A 4,197-nucleotide genomic window follows, 5' to 3' on the forward strand; every position below is an offset into this window, starting at 1 on the left:
ATTGAATGATTAGTTGAAGTCTTATGAAAAATTCAAAAGCTTGCTGAATTGGAGGGTATTTAATACTATTGAATTTACAGAAATTGAATGATTAGTTGAAGTCTTATGAAAAATTCAAAAGCTTGCTGAATTGGAGGGTATTTTGTTTGGTTATTTTTGAAATTTATTGTCTCTTATTTCTATTTTCTTGTCTCCTGTATGAAACAGACAAGTCTTGGATAATCGGTATGGCTTGAAGCGATGGCAAATAGGGGAAATTGCTTCAAAGATTGGGCAGCTATACTACCATTATTAGTAAGTGAATTGGGCGTGGAAAGAATATAGTGTTGTCGTGAATAAAACACAGCACGCAGAGGTATTCATAGTATACTCATTTGCTAGGAGGGAAAACAATGAGTTACAAATGAAACCCTAATAGTTCAGACCAGACTGAATAGTTCAGACCAGCTGGTTCGAGCATGGTGCTGATAATGCCAAAGTTCAGGTTTTGATCTCCATACTGGCCAGCCCCTGTAAAACCCTCATACTTGTAGAATATGTTTGAAAGGTTACATGAGGTAAGTAAAGATACTTTTATGTCCTTAGATCAACAACATCTATAAAGTTCTACCCTTGAGTTAAGGAAAGAAGAGAGCTCCTTTTAGGAATCTGAATCTCATTATCATGAAGTGATATCAGGTATACAATAAAAAAAGGTTTGGACCATTTGTAATTTAAAAGGCAAAGAAATTTCTTCCTCTTCCTAAATTTTGCCATGCCATCCAGAATTCCTACCATTGAACTCACTCTCTTGGGTAGAATAGTTTCTTTAAAAGTCCCTTGTAAAACTAGAAATGTTAAGCAGAGAACACAACTCATGTGGATTAGTTTGTTTCTGAATTTGGCAAGGAAAAAAACTAAAGAAATTGGCCAAAGGACAAGAGGCTGTATGGATTTGGGGAAGGTCATAAAGGGTCTAGTCCTGGGGGGAAAGACTTAATTGGGTGGAGTGCTGTTTGGAGAGTCCCTCTGAAGCCTGAGAATAATGTGTACTTTGGGTTGGCATAAAAAATGGCTTGGGAGCAGTGGGGGGTATTTTTTTAAATTATCATTATTATTATTTTTATAAATTTTAAGGTCAATATGATTATTGCCTTACTGATTCAAATTTAGGAGAGTCATTCCCATTCTCTCATGTACAGAAACAGGGTAATGTGGAACAAGTATTTATGATGCTGAGGCATTTTAGGCACTGCTATATTTAAAAAAAATTTTTTTCCTCATAGCTTACGCACGTCTGAGACCAGCTATCTGAATGAGGCTTTCTCCTTCTATTCTGCGATCAGACAGAGATCATATTATTCTCAAGTCAATAAAGAGGACAGGTATGCATTCTACTATGTTTTTATAAAGATGAGGATAAAACACCCAGTCCGTGTGGAAATTGTGCAGGAAAGCACACATTTGTTTATAACTTGTATTCATTTAACAGGCTTTATCGAATGCCTATTATGTAGCAGGCCTTTGGAAGCATACAGAGGTACACATTACCTAAAAGCAGTAATTATTATAGATATTGTAAACATCTATAATAGATGTCATAATACCAGGGAAGAGTCAGAGCACAAAGGAGGGTTGAAGTTATTTCTTTACAAGAGATTGGGGTCACACAGATTTCATGAAAAAGAAATGACTCCAAAGTAAGGCTTAGCTAATAACCTTTGCTCTTTTTAGCCTATATAATCTTAATTCATTTATCTTCAAAAGCCTGTTAACAACTGTCACGTAGGACTTGAGAAAAGACTGCCAATGCTGTTCGAATTTTCTTTTATAAACCAATACTGTTTTGCAGTTGTATAGCTCTACTGTTGAAGAAAAAGGAATCATGTGGAATTCGTTCATTCTCAATAGAAATCTGCTGAATACTTATTGTATTTCTGGCACTGTTGCAGATGCTCGGATGTGAGAGGAAAAAAGAAAGGAAAGTGTACTAGTTCCCTTTCAGAAGATTATCTTCTAACAGGGGTTGTAGTCATATTTGGCATACAGGTAGATTGCGATGTTACTAATTCCAGACAAGGATGGAATTGTGGAAAAAATCAGCGATCTGCTAGAGAATCTTTGCTGCTAGTGTTCCAAGAATAGTTGGAAGAGAATATTCAGGCATACAAGGTCTGAATGTTCTCTCTACTACTAGCAACAGATCTCACAATTGTTATGTAGTGAAAAGATTATATTCTCTTAGCAATAGAAGGAAACAGTTTTGACATGTTTTTCTAGAGAACACTTTGTGGTTGACTATCATAAGCTTTCCATCTAAACAGCAACATTTTTTGGAATGCACCACTCTTATAAATCCCCTTAATTCCCTTGCACATTGTGTTCAGACTTGTCTAGGGGAGTTTGCTTGATACAAGTAAGGTACGTAGATGCTGGATTCTACATTTTTCCCTAATGTCTTTTTGTCATCCCCTTACCTCATCCTTCTATCAGAAGTTTCATCAGTTACTTTTCCTTCACATCTTCTTATGGTTTGATTCACATATCTTCACAACAGATATATTTCCTCCAACCCTAATTTTTTTTTGAGTTCATATTATACAATTTGTCTTAGTTCTCAGTGAGATAAATTGTATTTCTTAAAAAAATGCAAAAGGGCCATGTAACAATTTATCAGCATTAAAAATACATATTTTATATGTATTTTAAAAACTCTTTATTTTAAAATAGAGAACTATTTTGCAATAGCAAAATAGCTTGTATAATTCACTTTTCTGCATTTTCTAATTCGCCAAAAGGGAGATGGCCTTGGGCCCCTTGGCTTAAAACCCAACAGTTTGACTTATTGCAGTCATTTTCTACCTTAATAGCAAACACCACATCTGAATTGTTTTTCTGTGTTATCTCATAGAACAAGTCAGATTAATAGATGTAGGGTTCTTTGGAATCAGGAAGACAAAATTTCTTGCTTTCAGTCAGTAAATTAAAATCAAAGGACAATTCAGCAGGCAAAACCTTGACGTTGTTCTGTATGCTTAGGAAAGGCTTTGTTTAGTTGCATTATTTGTTTCTTCGTTCACCCAGAGGAAGGAGTCTGGTCAGTGTAGCAATTAGCGACAGCTGCTAAAATCAACAGCCAGTAGATAAAACCAAGTAAGAAGGTGTTCCACAATTTCACAGTTCATTGAAAGGCAAAAATCATCTCTCCTCAAAAGGATCAAGTTCTCTCTGCACTCTCGGCACCTTAAGATTATGTTGAGGCCAAGAGGAATGGTATGTTCCAGCAATCACTAAGGTGACTGCCTGTCACTGAGCATAGACAGCTCTCATTCCATGGGCCCATCCCATCCTGCTTGGTAGAGGAGATTTCACCAAATAGCCTCTTGTCATAGAGTTGCAAATCCCGACTCTGTTGCAAATGGCCAAGGCAGAACATGGTCAGCATTAGATATAGAGAAGGAGAAGTTTTTGAGTGCACAAGGTTGTAGGAATATGTTGCAGTTAGCCACCTGGAAGAACAGAGTTTCCCACGCAAATGTGTAGTTTTAAAAAGTCAATGTCTTACAAGCAGTGGGCCTGGCAGGTTGGACAAGACTGGAAATCTGGAGTCCAGAAGTTTGTCAAGAGCATCATGATGTCAACATTAGTGGTGACGGTATTGAAGTTTTTTTTAAAGTGGGAAATATGAATCTAAAGTTGAAGGCTTGGCTACTTCATAGTGGTGGTGGTGACGATAAGGAGGACTTAGTGTGGACCTTTCAGAGAGGTTCATACTTTTTCTTCTGCAGATTGATGTGGAGTCAGCAAGTAGACTGTGGGCTGTGGTTCAGGTTTTCAGGCTTGATTGGAATGGCCTCTCATGTATATGAGTGGATAGCACTGACATGCTTCATTTGTGCTTTACTGCAATTCAACACAGCAGTTTCAAAAATAGCATGCACCCAGGCTGGCTGGTTAGCTCAGTTGGTTGGATTGTGGTGCTGGTAGGACCAAGGTCCGTGGTTCAGTCATGGTACTGACCATGACCAGCTGTTCCCCACCCCCCCGACAAAGAAAAACAAACAAAATAGAATGCACCCATTCACTTCTGTATGTTTATTTAATACAGGGGTCAGCAAACTATGGCCTGCATGCCACATTGGGCCTGTAGCCCACTTCTTTACTGCCTGGCAGTTTAGAATGGTTTTTTTCGTTTTCAAAGAGTTATAAAAAAAAAAA

The 4,197-nt window shown here is 37.5% G+C and overlaps 1 protein-coding gene across 1 annotated transcript in view; it reads left to right on the plus strand.

The window, feature by feature from the left end:
- SCAI (suppressor of cancer cell invasion) overlaps positions 1-4,197 on the plus strand; it is a gene marked incomplete at its 3' end in the record, with an annotated part of 95,776 nt that overhangs the window by 42,414 nt on the left and 49,165 nt on the right. The window contains 2 exon segments of the mRNA XM_008569976.1: positions 208-294; positions 1,266-1,364. Of these exon segments, the coding sequence (XP_008568198.1) occupies positions 208-294; positions 1,266-1,364 (186 nt within the window).

This window comes from Galeopterus variegatus, unplaced genomic scaffold, assembly GCF_000696425.1.
Source record: "Galeopterus variegatus unplaced genomic scaffold, G_variegatus-3.0.2 Scaffold549, whole genome shotgun sequence".
Lineage (NCBI taxonomy): Eukaryota > Metazoa > Chordata > Mammalia > Dermoptera > Cynocephalidae > Galeopterus > Galeopterus variegatus.